The sequence below is a fragment of the Hypanus sabinus genome, chromosome 19 (genome assembly GCF_030144855.1).
Source record: "Hypanus sabinus isolate sHypSab1 chromosome 19, sHypSab1.hap1, whole genome shotgun sequence".
NCBI classification, from domain to species: Eukaryota; Metazoa; Chordata; class Chondrichthyes; order Myliobatiformes; family Dasyatidae; genus Hypanus; species Hypanus sabinus.
The window spans coordinates 58,475,275-58,497,042 of NC_082724.1; the positions used below are offsets into that span (position 1 = coordinate 58,475,275).

The window sequence follows — 21,768 nt, forward strand, 5'->3', positions numbered from 1 at the left end:
ACCTTACCACAGTTGATGCACAACCAATTCTGCCTCCAAACCTGTTCAGAATTGTTCCTTTGGCTTGGAGATAGCCCTCCACCTTGCACCTGGTTTTCCTGTACATACCTGGGCCATCAGACTTGAATGCCACAGCTCTAGCTCTTAGCAGATGATGAACCTTCTGGGTTCATCCTTGGCTTTTGATTTGGGTACGTACGGTATGTTCTCGCAGGCACACAGTCATCCACAGAGATTTTAATGGAGTCACCGACAGCTGTGGCGTACTCCCTGGACGTGGACATCAAATCCATTTGCACTAACTCACTTTTTAAAAATATATATTATTTCTGCTTTTGCACTATTTTAATGTATTCATTATACCATATATTTACTGTAATTGATTTACATTTTAATTAATTTTTTTCTTTCTATATTATCATGTATTGCATTGAACTGCTGCTGCTAAGTTGACAAATTTCATGACACATGCCAGTGATAATAACCCTGATTCTGATTCATTCAGACTCAAAGCTGAATCCTTGAATACACCGATACAAAGCAGTCCAGTAAAGGTTCATGTATCCCTCTTGTCCATACATTCCTGGTCCTCTCTACTGGATCTGCAGTCTTCAGTCTGCCTATACTCAGGGAGTAAAGTACAGGCAAATGATCAGTGTTTCCAAAGCTAGCACGGCAAGCACTCATGATGGTGACGTTTCAGTGGTCCAGTCTGTTGGTTCTTCTGGTACTACAAATGATTTGTTAATAATCATTCAGAGACTTTTTCAAGCTGGCTTGGTTAAAATCCTGCAGAATTATGACATTTTCAATCTCTCGCTGCAACAGAAGGAAGTCCCACCTGCTTCAACAGAGCAACAATTATATCAGTGCCCAAGAAGAACAGGTCTAGGCAGATGCAATCTCATTGCCTCTTCACAATACTGGACAAATATTAATAGTCAGCAAGGTATTTGATAAGGTATCCATGTAAGGGTACCTGGACAATACTAATAGAAACATCGAAACATAGAAAAACCTACAGCACAATACAGGCCCTTCAGCCCACAATGCTGTACCAAACATGTCCCTACCTTAGAAATGACTAGGATTACCATAGCCCTCCATTTTTCTAAGCTCTGTGTATCAATCCAAAAGTCTCTTAAAAGACCCTATTGTATCCACCTCCACCACCGTTGCCGGTAGCCCATTCCACACACTCACCTCTCTCTGCAAAAAAAAACTTAACCTTGACATCTCCTCTGTACCTACTTCCAAGCACCTTAAACCTGTGCCCTTTTGTGGCATCCATTTCAGCCCTGGGAAGAAGCCTCTGACTATCTACACGATCAATGCCTCTCATCATCTCTATCAGGTCACCTCTCATCCTCTGTCACTCCAAGGAGAAAAGGCCAAGTTCATTCAACCTGTCTTCATTGGGCATGCTCCCCAATCCAGGCAATGTCCTTGTAAATCTCCTCTGCATCCTTTCGATGGCTTCCACATCCTTCCTGTAGTGAGGGACCAGAACTGAGCTCAGTACTCCAAGTGAGGTCTGACCAGGGTCCTATGTAGCTGCAACATTACCTCTCGACTCCTAAACTCAATTCCACGATTGATGAAGGCCAATACGCCACACTCCTTCTTAACCACAGTGTCACACTATGCAGCTGCTTTGAGTGTCCGATGGACTTGGTCCTCAAGATCCCTCTGATCCTCCACACTGCCAAGAGTCTTACCATTAATACTATATTCTGCCACCATATCTGACCTACCATAATGAACCACTTCAGACTTACCTGGGTTGAACTCCATCTGCCCAGTTTTCATCCCATCAATCACTGACAGCCATCATCACTATCCAAAACACCTCCAATCTTTGTGTCATCAGCAACCTTACTAACCCATCCTCCACTTCCTCATCCAGGTCATTTATAAAAATCACGAAGAGTAAGGGTCCCAGAACAGATCCCTGAGGCACCCCACTGGTAACCAACCTCCAAACAGAATATGATCCATCTACAACCATTCTTTGCCCTCAGTGGGCAAGCCAGTTCTGGATCCACAAAGCAAGGTCCCCTTGGATCCCATGCCACCTTACTTTCTCAATAAGCCTTGCATGGGGTACCTTATCAAATACCTTGCTGAAATTCATATATACTACATCTACTGCTCTTCCTTCATCAATGTGTTTAGTCACATCCTCAAAAAATTCAATCAGGCTCGTAAGGCATGTCCTGCCCTTGACAAAGCCATGCTGACTATTTCTAATCATATTATACCTCTCCAAATGTTCATAAATCCTGTCTCTCAAGATCTTCATCAACTTACCAACCACTGAAGACTCACTGGTCTATAATTTCCTGGGCTATCCATACTCCCTTTCTTGATAAAGAAACAACATCTGCAGCCCTCCAATCCTCTGGAATCTCTCCCGTCCCCATTGATGATGCAAAGATCATCGCCAGAGGCTCAGCAATCTTCTCCCTCGCCTCCCACAGTAGCCTGCAGTACATCTCATCTGGTCCCGGCGACTGATCCAACTTGATGCTTTCCAAAAGCTCCAGCACATCTTCTTTCTTAATACTTACATGTTCAAGCTTTTCAGACCACTGTAAGTTATCACTACAATCACCAAGGTCCTTTTCCATTGTGAATACTGAAGTTAAATATTCATTAAGTACCTCTGCTATTTTCTCCGATTCCATACACACTTTCCCACTGTCATGCTTAATAGGTCCTATTCTTTCACGTCTTATCCTCTTGCTCTTCACATACTTGTAGAATGCCTTGGGATTTTCCTTACTCCTGCCCACCAAGCCCTTCACATGGCCCCTTCTGGCTCTCCTAATTTCCTTCTTAAGCTCCTTCCTGTTAGCTTTATAATCTTTTAGATCTCTAACATTACCTAGCTATCTGAACCTTTTGTAAGCTTTTTTTCTTGACTAGATTTACTGCAGCCTTTGTACACCACGGTTCCTGTATACCACGGTTCCAATGAGACTTCCCTGTCTCATTGGAACGTACCTATACGGGACTCCACATAATCATCCCCTGAACATTTCCCACATTTCTTCCATACCTTTCCCTGAGAAAATCTGTTATCAATTTAAGTTTTCAAGTTCCTGCATGATAGCCTCATAATTCCCCTTACTCCAATTAAACACTTTTCTAACTTGTCTGTTCCTATCTCTCTCTAATGCCATTGTAAAGGAGATAGAATTATGATCACTATCTCCAAAATGCTCTCCCACTGTAAGATCTGACACCTGACCAGGTTCATTTCCCAATACCAAATCAAGTATAGCCTCTCCTCTTGTAGGCTTATCTACATATTTACAAGGAACCTTTCTGAACACACCTAACAAACTCCACCCCATCTAAACTCCTTGTTCTAGGGAGTTGCCAATCAATAATTGGGAAATTAAAATCTCCCACCACGACAACTCTGTTCTTATTACACCTTTCCAAGATCTGTTTCCCTGTCCACTCCTTGACATCCCTGTTATATTGGGCAGCCTATTAAAAACACCCAGTAGAGTTACTGACCCCTTCCTAACTTCCACCCACAGAGACTCCGTAGACAATCCCTCCATGATGTCCACCTTTTCTGCAGGCGTGATACTACCTCTGATCAACAGTGCCTCACTCCCACCTCTTTTGCCTCCCTCCCTGTCCTTTCTGAAACATCTAAAACCTGGCACTTGAAGTAACCATTTCTGTCCCTGAGCCATCCAATTCTCTGTAATGGCCACAACATCATATCTCCAATTACTGATCCACGCTGTAAGCTCACCTGCTTTGTTCACAACACTCCTTGCTTTAAAATAGACATATCTCAAACCTTCGGTCTGAGCGCGTCCCTTCTCTATCACCTGACCATCCTCCCACTTGCACTGTCTCCAAGCTTTCTCTATTTGTGAGTTAACCGCCTCTTCCCCAGTCTCTTCAGTTCAGTTCCCACCCCCCAACAATTCTAGTTTAAACTCTCCCCATGTAGTGTTCTCGCTCGGCGTGTAAGATAACACTGAACTAAACACGGAGTTAAACCTTTGTCAATGACGACAGGATCACAGTAAGATTAACCGTTTACTGTTCACTCTTCCACATTAATGTATGGTGAAAACTGTTGATAAAACAATACAAGATTTGTACAGCATTTGTTTCCTTCTTGATATTACATTTACATCGTAAATACTTGCAAAAGTAAAACTACAACTACCACATTACATTAAAGTGCAGCATACAGTCAGAATCTACCTACGCCATTGACTGCTTTAAATACACTTCAACACAAACTATCCACAACTCTTTAACTAACGAAAACATAAACCTTATCGACCATCGTTACTTTTAACAGGATTGGCGTTAACATTTTAATTCAGCATATTGATTATCTCATAACTCACAGTGTTGCTCTCACTATGTTCCTGGTGTGTAGAAAGAAACTTTTGTTGCTGCTTGCACTCGCACATGTCTCGACCCCCACCTTCCCGTTTCTCCAAACCGGTATTTTCCCACAGGACGCGGCGAAACCGGATGTGACGTCATCGCATGTTGCGATATATCACAGACAACAAATTTACTTTAAACAATCCTGACTTTAACTAGAATGCTAACAAATGAATTACTAAACAAAAGTATTATAAACTAAATAACTGTCATAAAGGCAACACACCCCAATAGCCTTAGCAAACCTCCCTGCTAGGATATTGGTTCCCCTGGGATTCAAGTGCAACCTGTCCTTTTTGTACAGGTCACCTGCCCCAAAAGAGGTCCCAATGATCCAGAAATCTGAATCCCTGCCCCCTGCTCCAATGCCTCAGCCACGCATTTATCCTCTACCTCATTCTATTCCTATACTCAGTGTCACGTGGCACAGGCAGTAATCCTGAGATTACTACCTTTGTGGTCCTGCTTTTCAACTTCCTTCAGGACCTTTTCCCATTTCCTACCTATGTCATTGTTACCAATAGGTACCATGACCTCTGGCTGTTCTCCCTCCCACTGCAGGATATCGTGGACGTGATCAGAAACATCCCAGACCCTGGCACCTGGGAGGCAGACTACCATCCGAGCTTCTTTCCTATATCCACAGAATCGTCTCTCTGTCCCCCTAACTATAGAGTCCCCTATCACTACTGCCTTTCTCTTCCTTTCCCTACCCTTCTGAGCTGGACTCTGTGCCAGAGGCATGGCCACTGCTGCTTCTCCCAGGTAGGCTGTTCCCCCCAACAGTACTCAAACAGGAGTACTTATTGTCAAGGGGTACAGTCACAGGGGTACTCTCTAGTACCTGACTCTTCCCCTTCTTTCTCCTGACTGTGACCCACTTGTCGGTCTCCCATGGCCCTAGTGTGACCACCTGCCTGTAACTCCTTTCTATCACCTTCCCGCTCTCCCTGACCAGATGAAGGTCATCGAGCTGCATCTCCTGTTCCCTAATGCAATCCCTTAGAAGCTGCAGCTCGACACACCAGGTGCAGATATGGCTGTCCAGGAGGCTGGGAAACTCCAGGACCTCCCACATCTGACACTGATCACAGAACCCTGGCCTCACATGCATACTTCCTTTCCGCAATTTACACAGGTAAACCTACCTCGCCTCATGCCATTACTGCCTAAGCCCGTTGAGCCAAAGCCCTGTCACTCTCCTATCCTCTCACTCCGCTGCCCGCTGGATATATCAGGCTGTTTCATGCTTGTTGATTGATTGCATCGCTCATTTTGTCCAGAGCCTGGTTTACACTGGTGTGTGTGGTGGGATGTACACTGCTACCAGGATGATTGCTGAAATCTCCTGTGGTAGATAAGATGGATGACACTTGATTGCAAGGTATTCCAGGTCTGGTAAACAGAAGTGGGCAGCACCATATCATTTGTACACCACAAGGAACTGATCATGAAGCATCCTCTACCTCCTTTGCCTTTGAAAGACTCAGCAGTCCTGTCTTGGTGGGGTATTGCGAACCTATCAGTCTGTATGGCTGTGTTTGGGGTGGAGGGGGTTAACCAAGATTACATGAAACAAGATTGGGGGCGTAATAGATTGTGAGGAAGGCTATCAGAGCTTGAAGAGGGATCTAGACAAGCTGGAAAAATCGCAGGTGAAATGAATCCAAAAAACTGTGAGCTATTGCACTTTGGAAGGATGAACCAGGGTACAATTTATACAGTGAGCTGTCGGGCAGTGAAGAGAGCGGTAAGACAGGGGGCTCTAGAAGTACAGATCCATAATTCCTTGAAAGTGGCATCACAGGTAGACAGGGTCATAATATATGCTTTTGGCATAATATTGGCCTTTATAAATCAAAGTATTGAACACAGGAATTGGGATATTTTGTTGAAATTGTATAAGATGTTGTTGATGCCTAATTTGGAGTATTGTTTTGTTGGTAGTCTTGGTCACCTACTTACAGGTAAGATATCAATAAAATTAAAAAGCTGCATAAAAAATTTACAAGAATTTTGATGGGTCTTGAGGTACTGAGTTATAGAGAAAGATTGAATATGTCAGGACTTCATTCCCTGGAATGTAGGAGATTGAGGGGAGATTTGATAGAGGTATACAAAATTATGAGTGGTATAGATAGGGTGAATGCAACCAGGCTTTTTCCATTGAGAAAGGATGAGACTAGAACTAGAGGTCACAAGTTAAGGGTAAAAGGATTAAGGGCAAAATGAGGGGGAACTTCATCCTCAGATGGTGATGAGAGTGTGGAATGGGCTGCCAGTAGATTTCGACATTTAAAAGAAATTTGGATAGATACATGGAAAGAAGGGGTGTGGCAGGGTATGGACTGGTGCAGGTCGATGGGACTAGGCAGGTTAATAGTTTGGCATAGATTAGATGGGCCAAAGGGCCTGTTTCTGTGCTGCAGTGTTCTATGACTTTATGATTCTATAACAGTAAAGTACAGTGCCCAGAATGTCTGCACTGAATATAATGCCAAATAAAACTAATCCTCCATTCTCTGTAAGCTGAGGTGCCTATCTAACAGGCTCGTTACTATGACTCCTCCTATCAGCCTGTTTTAGGCACCCACCACTCTGTGTAAAAAAAAAGTTCACCTCTGTAATCATTTTACCTCGTACCTTAAATGCATATCTTCTAGTACTTGACATTTCTACCCTGTCTATGCTTCTTATAATCTTATAAACATCTATAGGTTGCCCCTCAGCCTCCAACAATCCAGAGAAAACAACCCAATACTAGCCAACCATTCCTTAGAACTAATACTCTGCAATCCAGGCACCATCTTGGTAAACCTCTTCTGCACCTTCTCCAAAGCCTCTACCTTCTTCCTGTAAAGGGGTATACACTATACTCTAATTGTGACCAAACCAAAGTTTTCTACAGTTCCAATGTGATTTTCCAACATTTATATGTAATGCCCCAACCAATGAAGTATTTCTTTCTGTATGGCTTCTTTACCACATATTCACTCTTAGGGAGCTGTGAACTTGCATCACAAGACCTCTCTCTATATCAAAGCTCCTATGAGTACTGTTATTTACTCTACACCACTCTTACATTTGACCTTCCAAAGTGCAACATCACAAAGTTATCCAGATTAAACTCCAGCTGCCATTTCTATTCCTACATTTTCAACTGATCTATATCCTGCTAAATCCTTTGACAACTTTCTTCACTGTCAATAGCTCCACTAATTTTCTGGGAGGAAAGCAAATATCAGGAGTTCTTATTTTCACACATGCTGTTCAACCCACTGAGTTCCTCCAGCAAACACGAGGAAACCTGCAGATGCTGGAAATTCAAGCAACACACACAAAATGCTGGTGGAATGCAGCAGGCCAGGCAGCATCTATAGGAAAAAGTACTGTCGATGTTTCGGGCCGAGACCCTTCGTCAGAGTTTGTCAGTGTAATGACGAAGGATCTCAGCCCGAAACATCGACAGTGCTTCTTCCTATAGATGCTGCCTGGCCTGCTGCATTCCACCAGCATTTTGTGAGTTCTTCCAGCAGATTGTTTATGCCCCAGATCCCAGTATCTGCTCTCCCTTGCAGCTCCATCAATTTTTGTGTCTGTAAACTTTATATTAACCACCCCACCTGTATTTATGTCTGTTTCATTTATATATATCTGGAATTCAATCCTGTTAAGTTAAAGGTGATGGATTTCTTTAAGGGTAGGACATACACAGTGAATGGCATGGCACCAGCAATCCTTGACAAACAGGAGAACCCTAGTGTACATGTCCAAGGATCACTGAGCCTAGCAACAGAGGTAGATATGATGAGAAAAGAATATGAGATTCATAAATTCTTCTCATGCTTCCAGCCAGGTCCTGTTGTCGATTTTAACTATTGTTTCAAAGACAAACTCTACCATCTTCATCAGGAATGATGCTTAGGCATGTCTAGTCCAGTAATATATACTCAGTTCTTGTCATCCATCTCTCCTGAACCAGTCAGGCTTCTACTGTCCCACCTTGTTTAAAATCATATTCCAGTCCTTAGAGTGAGTTCTTTGTCTTTGTTGAAACCTTTATTCTCTAATCTTACGTTAATGACTTCCTTCAACAGGCAGTCCCATAAGCCATCAGCGCAATATGATAGTTTTGTGCCTTCGAAATAAATGCTGTGGTTATTGAGTATGCAATCCTCTGCTCCTGCTGATATCTCCAGGTAACCCAAATGGATACACTTCCAATGCTCCTTGATGCTAAGCACTTAACGACCATGTCTGTATTATTTCAAGAGGGCTAGAACATTGCGGTGAACTACATATACCTGTCTGGACACGCCCACCTTGCTGACTGCTCCTGTGGCTCCTCCCACTGACCCTGGCTCCTCCCACAGACCCCAGCATAAAGGCGATTGGGGTCTGAGCCCTGCCTCTCAGTCTCCAGGATGTAGTATGGTGATCAATTGCTGCTTGTTCTTTCTTCCAGTCAATAAAAGCCGATATCTCGCCTCACCTCTCAGAGAGTTATTGATGGTGCATCAAACATAAAAGTAAGAATGTAATGCTGGGGCATTATAAGGCATTGGTCAGACCAAATTTGGAATATTCTGAGCAGTTTTGGGTCTCTTATCTAAGAAAAGCATAGGACAATGAGATATAGGAGCAGAATTAGGCCATTTGGCCCATCAAGTCTGCTCTGCCATTTCATTATGGCTGACCCAATTTTCCTGTCAGCCCCAATCTCCAGCCTTCTCCCTGTACCACTTCATGTCCTGACCAATCAAGAATCTATCAATGTCTGCCTTAGATATACATAATGACCTGGCCTGTGGTGAAGAGGTCCACATAATCACCACTGTCTGGCTAAAGAAATTCTTCCTCATCTCTGTTCTAAAAGGATGCCTCTCTATTCTGAGACTGTGTCCTCTGGTCTTACCCTCTCCCACCATAGGAAACATCCTCTGTACACCCACTCTATCAAGGCCTTTCACCATTTGATAGGTTTCAATGAAGTCACCCCTCATTCTTTTGAATTCTAGTGAATACAGGCCCAAAGCCATCAAACGCTCTTCATGTGACAAGTCAGTCAATCCTGGAGTCATTTTCGAGGATGTGCTGGCATTGAAGAGGGTCTAGAGGAGGTTAATGAGAATGAACCCAGGAATGAAAGGGTTAAAGTATGAGGAGCATACTTTACAATGGCCTGTAATGAGAATGAGGAGGGGATCAGTTTCCTGATCGGTCAGGGTATCAAAGGACATAGTGAGAAGGCAGGTGTATGGGGTTGAGTGGGATCTGGGATCAGCACGATGGAATAGCAGATGGGCTGAATGAGCTAATTCTGCTCCTATGTCTTTGGTTTTGTGGTCTAACAATTTCAAAGGCACACATTTCCTATCTCATTCTCTGACAGGCACATTGTCTGAAACTTAAATGCTCTTTCCCTATAAAAGTCAAATCTTTGACCCCTCCTTCAACAGAAACAATCATCACTATCTCTTCCTCATGACTCAGTGATCAAAGCAGCCAGCACGATGGGAATTGAAACTATGGGATTCATTCTGGGAGTGATAAGCATCAAACTGATGTAGGTATCCATTGAGAGGGTTAAGGTCTCCTGTGATATTATCATTGTGTAAATTCCTGCATAGCAGTGACCAAACAAGAGCAGCAGAGAGTGCAGCAGGTAGTGTCGCTTTGAACTCTTGAGATCTGGTTTCAGTCTTCAGCTCTCGCTTCCTCCCACACCGCAAAGACATGGGTCAATTGGTCGCTGTAACGTGTAGGTGAGTGGTGAGATAATCACACAAGTCACGGTCATCTGAGGAAGAGTAATTAACAAAGAACCAAGTGGGGGAGTGGGACTGATGAGACTGCTCTGACAGCCAGCATGGACTTGATGGGCTTCTATGTTCTAATCTAAGGAAACACGTGAATATAAAATCTAAATGAGAATATAATTTCTTTTTATCCTCTGTATTTGGATAAAGCTCCAAGTTTCATCTGTCTTATCACAAAGGCTCACTGAGCTGCACTCAGTTAACATCATCTCTATCCCTGAGTGGACACTGTCCCACAAGTGGGACATAATTGTGTACAGGCAGAGGGTAAAACACTCTCAGAATTCTTGTATATCCAGCATATCAGTCTGTTTTTGCCTCAGTGTTCATTAAGGACCAGCACTATCTCCTCCTACCCTCACCCTAGTCATCCTGCTGTTCTTCACATGTGTATAAAACAGCTTGAGAATTTGTAACTCTCTAGAGCTTGTCTGACCCTTGATTCCTAAACGTTAAGTGAGCTTCTTTCTTCATATTGACAAGATCTTCCATATCCCTTCTCAACTATGGTTATTTCACCCTACCATTCTTCCCCTGCCTCAATGGGACAAACCTATCCACAAATCTCCCTAAACAATTTCCACAGTTCCTTTGTGCATTTCCCCGAGTCCATCTGTTCCCAATTTATGCTTTTAAGTTCCTGCATCATAATTCCCCCAATTGAATACTTCCCTATACTGTCTGCTCCTATCTCTGTCCAAGGCTATGGTAAAAGTCAGGAAGTTGTGCTTATCCACCTGAACAGACCAGATGCAGTATGGTCTCTCCTCTAGTCAGCCTGTTTACATATTGTGTCAAGAATCCTTCCTGGACACACCTAATAAATTCTGGCCAATCTAGCCATGTTACTCTAAGGAGGTGCCCATCAATATTAGGGAAGTTACAGTTCCCCATGACAATGACCCTCTTGTTTTTGCACATTTCTAAGATCTGCCTCCCAATCTACTCCTCAGTGTCTCTACTGCAAGTCCACAGAATAATCCCATAGAATGCTCCCTACCTGTTTCTGACGTTCTAGCCATAATTCCCTGGAATGGGAAAACCTACAAAAAGTACGATATGGATCAGTCCATCACTGATGAAGCCCTCCCCACCATTGACCACACCCACATGGTGCACTGTTGCAGGAAAACAGCATCCATGATCCAGGACCCTATCACTCACATATCTCTGCAGTCACACAGAGCTGTCTGTGGTCACTCATATATGTCTGTGGTTACTCATATATATCTGTGGTCACTCATATATGTGTGGTCACGCATTGCTGTCTGAGGTCACATAGAACTGTTTGCAGTCCCACAGAGCAATCTGCAGTTTCATGGAGTGCAGACCAGTGGGCTTCTCAAAGCACAAAACAGGGTGGTTAGCAGGAAACTTGCCTCCCTTCTCTGCCATCCCTGATTTACAATATTTTTCCATCAGTTCTTTAAAATGAATTATGGAAAAACACAGCTGGAACCAAGGAAATCATGAGCAAGAGGCCAGACCAAAATAGAGCTTGTGGTAGTAGATAGATGAGAGAAGGTCAGCCCAGGGAGTGAGGAGATGGACCTGGTGGAGGGGAGGAGCAGGGTCGATAGACCCAGTGAGGAGTTGGAACTGAGGAGCTGACTGACTCGAGGGAGATGGATAAGTAGAAGATTGGACTTGGCCTATGCAAAGGTGATGGTTGATGATTTAACCCGAAGTAAGGAGCAAGGAAAGTGTTAGAGAATGGGAGGAGCTAATGGGCACACATTCCCCTGGGGAAAAGGGGCAATAACCCAGTGGTGGGTAATAGGGAAAGGTTTCCAAAGGAAGCAGGATCTCCAGAAAGTGCAGAGTGGATATAAGCTGAGAGGAAGCTGAATCACTAAAAGGTGTAAGAGCTGGGATTTAAAAAGGCCGCCAAAGAGGGAGAGCAACCTTGGGAAACAGAAATAAAACCAGGCAACAAACTGTTTGCAATGCGCTCTTTATTAACTGGTACTTTCTAGAACAGAGCTGAGCTAAGAGGATGGATTCAACTGCAGGTAAGAGGGAATTTTAAAAAGCATTGGAAAGCATTTATAAATACTGAGCGGAGCAAGAGATCACGGCTACCAATTGGTATGAAACAATATACAGTATTTTCACCACATGCCAGGGAGTGCTCACCATTAGACTCAGAGTTTTACCACAAAGCTCAGGATGGCTCTGTACAAATATGTGCCACACTTTCGAAAAATTCCACTATCTGATATTGCTGTGAATTCTTTGGGTTTGGAAATCTTGGGCCTTCAAACCTCCACACCATTAGTTTGTCTGGCAGAGGCCGGACGGAAGTGTCATCCCAACTTCTGCCTCCATTGTGTTTACTGAGCTGAGGAGTTATGCAGGGGCCACTTGGCTGGAGGAAACAGATGAAGCCTCTGTCTTGCTGGCACTGGCTGAAGTAGTTTCCTCCTCTTCGAATGGGTTCTTGCCACAGCAAACCGTGGTGATCATGCAGTTACGGAACTAGGAGAGAGAAGGAGAGAGAGTTGTTTTTCTGGTACACAACAGCCAGACCTGAGAGTGATGGTCAGGACATTGCAAAACACATCTAGAGAACCATTGCTGTAATCACACTTTAGAAACTGAAGCATGATCATAGTTCAAAGCAAATACTTGAAGCATGTGAGACAGCAGGAGCAGTTACAGAGAATTCCACTAAAAGTTTCTTTACGAGGATTTCTTTCCCATGTATATCAGGGACGTGGGTTGGCAGCTGCTGTATAGAGCAGTGCCCTATAATAAAGTCATTAGCTTGTGGGATCTCCCAGCCAACTGTTACTTCTGTAAGCTTAGTAAGTGGAAGTCTTTCAAAAGTGAAGTTTTGAGAGTACAGAGATGTATGTTCCACCCAGTCAGAATAAAAAGCTTTAGTGACCTCACTTTTTGAAAGATGTTAAGACCTTGTTTAAGAAGAAGAAGGAAATGCATACCAGGTATAGGCTAGTAGGAACAAATAAAGTACATGAGGAGTATAAGAAATGCAAGAGAACATATAAGAAGGAAATCAGGAGGGCTAAAAGGAGGCATGAGGTTGCTCTGGCTGAATAGGTGAAGGAGAATCCCAAGAGTTTCTACAGATATATTAAGAGGTTAAAAGCAAGAAACAAAATTAGTCTTCTTGAAAACCAGAATCATCATCTCTGCATGGAGCCGAAAAAGATGAGGGAGACCTAGGTAGTGTCCATAGCAGTGAGACAAAATAATGAGGTCTTCAACCAGTACAGATTACAGAGGAGCAGCTGTTTGCTGTTCTGAGGCAAACATGGTGGATAAATCCCCAGGGCCTTACAAGGTGTTCCTTCGGGCTTGGTGGGAAGCCAGTGCAGAAATTGACAGGGCTCCAGCAGAGATATCTACTAGGCCATGGGCAAGGTGCCGGAAGATTGGAACGTAGTTAATGTCATTCCCATTTTCAAGAAAGACACCAAGAATAAGATAGGAAATTATAGGCCAGTGAGGCCGACAACAAGAGTGGTAAGTTATTGGAAGATATTCTAAAGGACCAAATATAAGTACTTGGGTTAACAGGAACTGATTGGCGATCATCAACATGGCTTTGTGCAGGTTGTGTCTTACCAATCTTATAGAGTTTTTCAAGGAAGATTCCAGGAAAGTAAGGTAGTTTTCAAGGCCCATATGGGAGGTTTGTCAAGACAGTTTGACATGCAAAATGAGGTAGTAAATTGGATTAGACATTGGTTTTGTGGGAGAAGCCTGAGAGTGGTAGTAGAGGGTGGCCTCTCTGACTGGAGGCCTGTGACTAGTGGAGTGTCGCAAGGATCGGTGCTGGGTCCATTGTTGTTTGTCATCTATATCAACGATCTGGATGATGATGTTAAACTGGATCCGCCAATTTGCAGATGATACCAAGACTGGGGCATAGTGGACAGCAAGGAAGGCTATCAGAGAGGTGGATCAACTGGAAAAATGGGCTGAAAAATGGAAGATGAAATTTAGTGCAGACAGGTGTGAGACTATGCACTTCGGGAGTTCAAACAAAGATAGGACTTACATGGTGAGCAGTCAGGCATTGAGGAGTGCAGTAGAACATCTGGGAGATCTGGGAGAACAGTTCTATAACTCATTGAAAGTGGTATCACAGGTAGATAGCATTGTAAAGAGAGCTTTTGGCACATTAACCTTCATAAATCAAAGTACTGAATACAAGAGTTGGACTGTCATGTTCAAGTTGCATAAGACATTGGTGAAGCCTAATTTGGAGTATTTTGTGCAGCTCTGGTCACCTATGTACAGGAAAGATATCAATAAGGGTGCTGAGAACATTTACAAGGATGTTGCCAGAACTTGAGGACCTGGGGTAGAGGGAAGGGTGAATAGTTTAGGACTTTATTCCCTGGAGCATTGGAGAGCAAAGGGAGATTTGATAGAAATATACAAAATTATGAGCAATATAGATAGGTAAATGCAAGCAGGTTTTTTACCACTGAAGTTGCGTGAGACTAGAACTAGAGGTCATGGGTTAAAGGTCATACATGAAATATTTAAGGGGAACATGAAGAGAACCACTTCACTCAGAGAGTGTTGAGTGTGTATTGTGTTCTTTATACATACCATGGGTTTCTAATAACAAAACATATTCTGGAAGAATAGAACTAGAGCTTTTATTTAACAGCAAACAGCAACCACGTTTTACACTGCCATGCTTTCTAGATCATTCTTTCATTTCTGCACATGCTCAGAACTCCATCCAATCACGTTCTTACATGTGACATGTGATATCACCACAGTGTGGAAATGGTGGATGCAGTTTTGATTTCAACATTTAAGAGAAATTTGGATCAGTACATTGATGGGAGGGGTATGGAGAGCTATGATCCAGGTGCAGGTCGATAAGACTAGGCAGATCAATAGTTCAGCGTATACTGGATGTGGTGAAGGGTCAGTCTTGGCACTGTAGTGTTCTATAAGTTTATGTCCATATGTACACAGAGTGTGCCCCGCTGCAAACTCTTTTTGCATAACTGTGTGAGCTTCTGGTTTCATTTTAGCCCCACACTATTCAGTTGTGTTTATTCAGTAAGGAGAGGGAGGGCAAGGAGGGATGAGGTTGTCATAGCAAACTTGTTCCTGAGGTTGGCAAAGATAGCTATCTGTGAGTGCTGGAAGTGGGCAGCAGAGGCTTCTGCCCTGGCAGACTGCCTGGCAAAGTTCTGGGAGTATGTGCATGGCTGGGTTACCATGGAGAGAGAACACTTAGTGTCCACGGGCACCATGGAGGTATTCCAGGACTGTTGAGGGATTAATGCCACCCTTGATGGGAATGGGAACATTTCTATTTAATTTGTGTTATTGATTTTGTTAACATTGTTTCTGTGTTTGTTGTAGTATTGTAGAATGAAATTTGTAATAATTATGTTTTTGTAAAAAGACAGGAAGTATGTAGTGCAGACTGGCACCCAGTGCAGTGGTTTAGGAGCAGATCCTGAAACATGACAGTGCTGGAGACAGATAGAGAGAAAAGGAGGGCCAAGGACTAAGGCAAAGAGCAGCCACTTCCTTTTCATTGATTTACCAGATCTAGGAGTTGGTAGCAGGGCCAACATTTATCACCCGACTATAACTGGCTCAAGAAAGTGGTGTAAGGCACCTCTTTGATTCCACAGTCCTTCTGGTGGAAGTACTCCCAAAGTGGGAGAGAACACTTGAACTTTGATCAAGTCTTGATGAAAAATTTCCTTGTCAGAATGGTGAAAGCCTGCAGGTGGTGATGTTCACTAATGCCTGCTGTCTTTGTCTTTCTTGTTTGAGATATATGAGTGATAGGGTCCTGGATCATGGATGCTGTTTTCCTGCAACAGTGCACCATGTGGGTGTGGTCAATGGTGGGGAGGGCTTCATCAGTGATGGACTGATCCATATCGTACTTTTTGGAATTGGGGGTTGCTGTCAGAGAAGCCTGAGTGGGTGACTGCAGCGCATTCTGTACACAGTGCACTCTGCTGTTAATGTGTGCTAATGGTGAAGGGAGAGCCAGTCAAGTGGGCTGTTTGGTCATTGTTTGACATTGCTGTATTAAAGATGTTATTTGCACACCTAAACCCATGCTTGAATGTCACCCACGTCTTGCTGCATGCTTCACTTACTGTAGATATATGAATGGAATTGAACAATGTGCAGACATCAGTGAACATCCAACTTCTGACTTGCTGATGGAAGGAAGGTCAGTAAGGAAGCAGCTGAAGATTTTTGGGCCAAGGACACTGCCCTGAGGAACCCATGCTGTGATGATTGAGGGGTGGGATGATTGACCTCTGACAACAACCACGTTCTTTTTCATGAGATAAGGAAGGGTAGGCCATTCAGTCCCTTTCTCTAACAACCTTTAACTCAATGTCAGCAAGACCAAGATGCTGATTATTGAATTCAGGAGAAGGAAACCAGAGGTCCATGAATCAGAACTCACTTTAAGTTCCTCTGTGCTATTATTTCAGAGGACCACAGCACACTGTGCAATTATGAAGAAAGCACAGCAGCTTCTCTACTTCCTTAGGAGTTTGCAACATGACATCTAAAACTTGACAAATCTCTATAGATGTATGGTGGAGAGTATATTGACTGGCCGCATCACAGCCTGGAATGGAAACACCAAAGTCTTGAATGGAAAATCCTACAAAAGGTAATGGATACAGCCCACCCCATTACAGCTAAAGCCCTCTGTAAGACTATAAGATATAGCAGCAGAGTTAGGCTATTCAGATCATTGAATCTGCCCGCCATTTCATCATGGCCTATCCCAGATCCTGCTCATCCCAATCACCTGCCTTCTTGCCATATCCTTTGATGTCCTGACTAATCAGTAAACTATTAACTTCCACCTTAAATATACCCATGGACTTGGCCTCCACTGCAGTCTGTGGCAGAGCATTCCACAGAATCACTACTCTTCGGCTGAAAAAATTCCCCCTTACCTCTGTTCTAAAAGGTCACCCCTCAGTTTTGAGGCTATGCTCAAAACTGTTTTGAGTTATGGATACATCCCCACAGGAAACATCCTCTCCACATCCTCCCTATCTAGTCCTTTCAAAATTTGGTAGGTTTCAATGAGAACCCCAAGCATTCTTCTAAATTCCAGTGGGTACAGGCCCAAAGCTGTCAAACGCTCCTCATATGTTAACCCCTTCATTCCTGGGATCATCCTTGTGAACCTCCTCTGGACCCCTTCCAATAATTCTGAGACATGGGGCACAAAACTTGACAATACTCCAAGTGTGGCCTGACTAGTGTCTTATAAAGCCTCAGCATTATCTCCTTGTTTTATATTTTATTCCCCTTGAAACAAATGCCAACATTGCATTTACCTTCTTTACTACAGACTCAATCTGTAAATTAACCTTCTGGGAGTCTTGCACGAGGACTCCTCAGTCCCTCTGCCCCTCTGATGTTTGTATCTTCTCCCCATTTAGATAATAGTCTGCACTGTTGTTCCTTCCTCAGCACAACCTACCTCTCTACCTATCTTCATATTATCCACAAACATTGCCACAAAGCCATCAAGTCTATTATCTAAATCATTGACAAGCAATGTGAAAGTAGTGGTCCCAATACTGACCCCTGGCAGCCAACCAGAAAACCCCTGTTTATTTCCACTCACTGCCTCTTGCCGGTCACCCATTTCTCTATGCACGCCAGTGTCTTTCCTGTACTGCCATAGGACTTTATTTTGTTAAGCAGCCTCATGTGTGGCACCTTATCAAATGCCATCTGGAAATCCAAGTAAGTGACATCCTTTTGTTATGAATGTACCACAGCTCTGAGGGGCCGAAGGGTGTGAGGTAGCCCCCTCCTTTGTGAGAATCACAAGATCACTATTGATTTGGGTCAGGAGACCCAGGAAATGAGAGAGAGGCATGTGGAATGTCTCGTTCCCCGGCGATATAAAGCTACGGGACACGGCCATTGTCTCTTGAAGACGAACTTGTGTATTGCAATACTGTGCTACATGGAAGCCCTCAGGCAAAGTGGGCTGGCTGAGGGAGGGATTGGATCACCCCAACCTGATTGACATCTGAGACCCTGTGAGTCAGGATAAAAGAGGGTCTATGGGAACAGCCCCTCAGATGCACCAGAAGAAACGCTAGCGATCCCGTAATAGCGGAAGCCTTTGGGAGGAGGCCACGTGCGTTCGGTTCCATTTGCCTGGAACCGGTGGCTTTTACCACGGAAAAATGGCTTTTAGCTAACAACGGGGAAACCAACTCCCCACGACTTGAAGGATTGACATCATAAAAGAACTGGGCAAGTTTAACCCATCTCTCTCTCAAACCCAAAACGCTGCAGCTTGAACGAACTTACAGTGACTTTTATATTTCCATCGGACAATACATTATCCCCTAGACAACGACAGAGCTATTTCTTATTGATTATTATTATACGCACGCTTTTAGATTTAATATTGATGACGTATATTATCTGTATGTTTGCATTGATCTTATTTTGTGCCCCTTTATCAATAAATACTGTTAAAAATAGTACCATCAGACTTCAACGGACCTCTCTATCTTTGCTGGTAAGTGACCCAGTTACGGGGTACGTAACACTTTGTCCACCCTGCTTGTTACTTCCTCAAAGAACTCTAACAGATTAATAGATTCCAACACTTTCCCAACTACTGAGGTTAGGCTGACTGGTTTATAATTTCCTCTCGTTCATCTTCCTCCCTTCTTAAAGAGTGGAGTGAATTTTACAATCCTCCAGTCCTCTGGAACTATGCCAGAATCAAGTGATTCTTGAAAGATCATGACCATGATCATCTGTTATCTCTTCAGCAACCTCCCTCAGAACTCTGGGATGTAGTGCATCTGACCAAGTTGAATTGTCCATCTTAAGATTTTGAGTTTGCCTAACCGCACTATTTTAGTCCTTTGTAATAGCAATGGCACTCACTCCTGTTCCCCGACACTCAAAGGCCTCTGGCATATTGCTAGTGTCTTCCACAGTGAAGTCTGATGCCAAGTACTTATTACATTCATCTGCCATTTCTTTGTCCCCCATTATGACCTCACCAGCATCATTTTCTAGTGGTCTAATATCAGCTTTCACCTCCCTTTTACTGAAAAAACTTTTGGTATCCTGCTTTATATTATTGACTAGTTTGCCCTCATATTTCACCTTTTCTCTTCTTATAGCTTTTTAGTTGCTTTTTGTTGAATTTTAAAGGCTCCCACTCACTTTCACTACCTTGTATGTCTTTCCTTGGCTTTTATGCAGTCCTCAGCTTCTTTTGTCAGCCACGGTTACATAGCCTGCCATTTGGGAACAACTTCTTCTGTGGGACATACCTGTGCCTTATGAACTATTCCCAGAATCTTCAGGCTCCTCTACTCTGCTGTCATCCCTGCCAGTGTCCTCCACCAATCCACCTGGGCAAGCTCCTCTCTCATGCCTCTGTAATTCCCTTTATTCCATCGTGAAACTGATACATCTGACTTGTGTTTCTCACTCTCAAATTGCAGTATGAATTCAATCGTATTATGATCACTACCTCCTCAGGTTTCCTTTGCATTAAGCTCCCTAATAAGATCAGGGTTATTACACAACATCCAATCTAAGGTATCCTTTCTCCGCGTAGGCTCAAGCACAAGCTGCTCTAGAAAGCCATCTCACAGGCATTCAACAAATTCCCTCTCTTGCGATTCAACATCAACCTGATTTTCCAAGCCCCTTGCATTTTGAAGTCCCCCATAACTATCATATTATTACCCTTATTACATGTCTTTTCCAGCTCTCTTTACAATCTCAATCCCACATCTTGGCTACTATTTGGAGGCCTATATATGATTACCTTAATTTTTTTTTATCCTTGAAGTTTCTTAATTCCACTCACAAAGATTCAACATTCTCTGACCCTATGTCACCTCTTTCTAAAGATGTAATTCCTTCTCTTACTAACAGAGCCACATCACCGTCTACTCTTTCCTGCCTATCCTTTCAATACAAAGTATATCCTCTGATGTTAAACTCCCAACTATGGCCCTCTTTCAGCCACGACTCAGTGCTACCCACAATGTCATACCAACCAATCTCTAATTGCACTATGAGTTTGTCCACTTTATTCCAAATGTTATGCACATTTAAATACACCACCTTCAATCCTGCATTCTTCGCCCATTTGAATTTTGCCTCTGTGGTCCAACTCTTTGCTCTGTCTGTATTTGTGCCCAATCATTGGCTTGTTCTTCCTTACATTCATGTTACATCCATCATCTACTTGTAAACCTGCTGGCTCATCCTCAGCTCTAGCATACTAGTCCCCATCCCCATGCCATATTGGTTTAAACCACTCCCAACAGCTCTGGTAAATATGCCTGCAAGGATATTGGACCCCTTGGACACTCCCCACTGTCAAGCACACCTACACCAACACTGTCACAGGAAAGCAGCATCAGGGACTCCCATCACCCAGGACATGCTCTCTTCTCACAGGAAGAAGATACAGAAGCCTCAGGACTCACACCACCAGGTTTAGGAACAGATATTATCCCTCAACAATCAGTCTCTTGAACCAAAGGGATAACTTCTCTCAATTTCACTTGCCCCATCATTGAAACGTTCCCACAAACAATGGGCTCACTTTCAAGAACTCTTCATCTCATTTTCTCCATATTTATTGCTTATTTGCATATTATTATTATTTCTTTTTTTCTTCTGTTTTTGCACAGTTTGCTGTCTTTTGTACACTGATTGAATGCCCAAGTTGGTGTGGTCTTTCATTGATTCTGTTATGGTTATTATTCTGTTATCGATTTATTGAATATGTCTGCAATCTCAAGGTAGTATATCTATACTTTGATAATAAATTTGCATTGAACTTTGCCTGCTCTCTCTAAGAAAGGCTGACCATCCAGCACCTCTTTACTTCTCCAAATTATGTCCCTCAATTCCATTCATAACTACATAATTATTGTATTGCTTCTCTGCCTTGAATATGTTTGGAAACTGACTATCTTGATGGTAAACATGCTGTTCTAGTGAATAAAATCAATGATCTCAGTGCTAGGGTGATGAATCAGAGGGACATTAGGGCTGTGTGAATCCTTTGTTTCATGGAATCCTGGTTAACCCCTTCTGTACTGGATGCACTGATTTAGATTGACAGGTTTACTATACACCTTCAGGATAGATCTATAGAGTCTCTCAAAAGCAGAGGTAGAGTATGCCTCATGATCAACTCCTCTTGGTGCACAAATACATCAGTGCTGTCCCAATTCTGCTCACCAGACCTGGAATATATAGCAGTTAAGGGCCATCTATTTTACCTATCACAGGAGATTTCCGGGATCATTTTGGTATTGGTATACATTCCACCTCAGGTCAATGTCAATCAGGCTTTAGATGATCTGAGCAATGGGATCAACATGCATGAAACAGTACACTCTAACACCTTCACCATTGTTTTGGGGGATTTTAACCAGGCCAGTCTGGAAAAAATCACTAAGCAATTACCATCAACAGATCACTTACGATACTAGAGGAAATAACACAT

The 21,768-nt window shown here is 43.2% G+C and overlaps 1 protein-coding gene across 1 annotated transcript in view; it reads right to left on the reverse strand.

Moving 5' to 3' along the window:
- Positions 1-12,204: 12,204 nt before the first annotated feature.
- Positions 12,205-21,768, reverse strand: part of LOC132377955 (rhodopsin) — a 38,644-nt gene continuing 29,080 nt past the window's right edge. Inside the window, exon 5 of the mRNA XM_059944490.1 lies at positions 12,205-12,728. Coding sequence (XP_059800473.1) covers positions 12,600-12,728 — 129 coding nt within the window. The 3' untranslated portion in view covers positions 12,205-12,599. The remainder of the gene's footprint in view (positions 12,729-21,768) is intronic.